Source organism: Geospiza fortis, unplaced genomic scaffold (genome assembly GCF_000277835.1).
Source record: "Geospiza fortis unplaced genomic scaffold, GeoFor_1.0 scaffold393, whole genome shotgun sequence".
NCBI classification, from domain to species: domain Eukaryota; kingdom Metazoa; phylum Chordata; class Aves; order Passeriformes; family Thraupidae; genus Geospiza; species Geospiza fortis.
This window is the reverse complement of record NW_005054738.1, coordinates 130,989-132,015: the sequence shown is the minus strand read 5'-3', so window position 1 is coordinate 132,015 and position 1,027 is coordinate 130,989. Positions and strand designations below refer to the sequence as shown.

General features: G+C 44.6%; 1 protein-coding gene across 1 annotated transcript in view; it reads left to right on the top strand.

Moving 5' to 3' along the window:
• Window positions 1–745: 745 nt before the first annotated feature.
• Window positions 746–1,027, top strand: part of LOC115949067 (ectonucleoside triphosphate diphosphohydrolase 4-like) — a gene marked incomplete at its 5' end in the record, with an annotated part of 5,795 nt that continues 5,513 nt past the window's right edge. Inside the window, one exon of the mRNA XM_031065331.1 lies at window positions 746–886. Within this exon, the coding sequence (XP_030921191.1) occupies window positions 746–886 (141 nt within the window). The remainder of the gene's footprint in view (window positions 887–1,027) is intronic.

Genomic DNA, 1,027 nt, shown 5'->3' with positions numbered 1-1,027 from the left:
AAATATTCCCATGAAATTTGGGATCCTGGATATTCCCAGAGAGTTTAACATTAATTCCACCCCAAATTTAAGAGTTGAACATTAATTCCATCCCAAATTCCAAGAGTTGAACTTTAATTCCACCCCAAATTCCAAGTGTGGATCAAAATATTCCCACAAAATTTGGGATTTTCCTTGCTGGATATTCTCTGAGAGTTGAACATTAATTCCACCCCAAATTCCAAGAGTTGAACATTAATTCCACCCCAAATTCCAAGAGTTGAGCATTAATTCCACCCCAAATTCCAAGAGTTGAGCATTAATTCCATCCCAAATTTCAAATGTGGATCAAAACATTCCCATGAAATTTGGGATTTGCCTGACTGGCTATTCCCAGAGAGTTGAACATTAATTCCATCCCAAGTTCCAAATGTGGGTCAAAATATTCCCATGAAATTTGGGATCCTGGATATTCCCAGAGAGTTTAACATTAATTCCACTCCAAATTTAAGAGTTGAACATTAATTCCATCCCAAATTCCAAGAGTTGAACTTTAATTCTGCCCCAAAATTCCAAGTGTGGATCAAAATAATCCCACAAAATTTGGGATCCTGGATGTTCCATGAGAGTTGAACTTTAATTCCACCCTGAATTCCAAGTGTGGATCAAAATATTCCCAGGAAATTTGGGATTTTCCTTACTGGCAGTGCAAGCTGCTGTTACTGTTTGGTTTTTTGGTGTTTCAGATCATTTTTTCCTTCTCCAGGCAGGAGGAGTGCTGGGATCATTCCCTTTTTTCCCGTTTTTTTGATTTCCTGCAGGATTACTGTGCCACCCGGTGGTCGGTGCTGCGGGAACGCTTCGAGCGCGGCCTCTACGCGCCCCACGCGGATCTGCACCGGCTCAAGTGAGCGCGGACGGGGTCGGGCCTGGCTTTGGGCTTGGCTGTGGGCTTGGCTGTGGGCTTGGCTTTGGGCCTGGCTTTGGGCCTGGCTGTGGGCTTGGCTTTGGGCCTGGCTTTGGGCCTGGCTGTGGGCTTGGCTTTTGG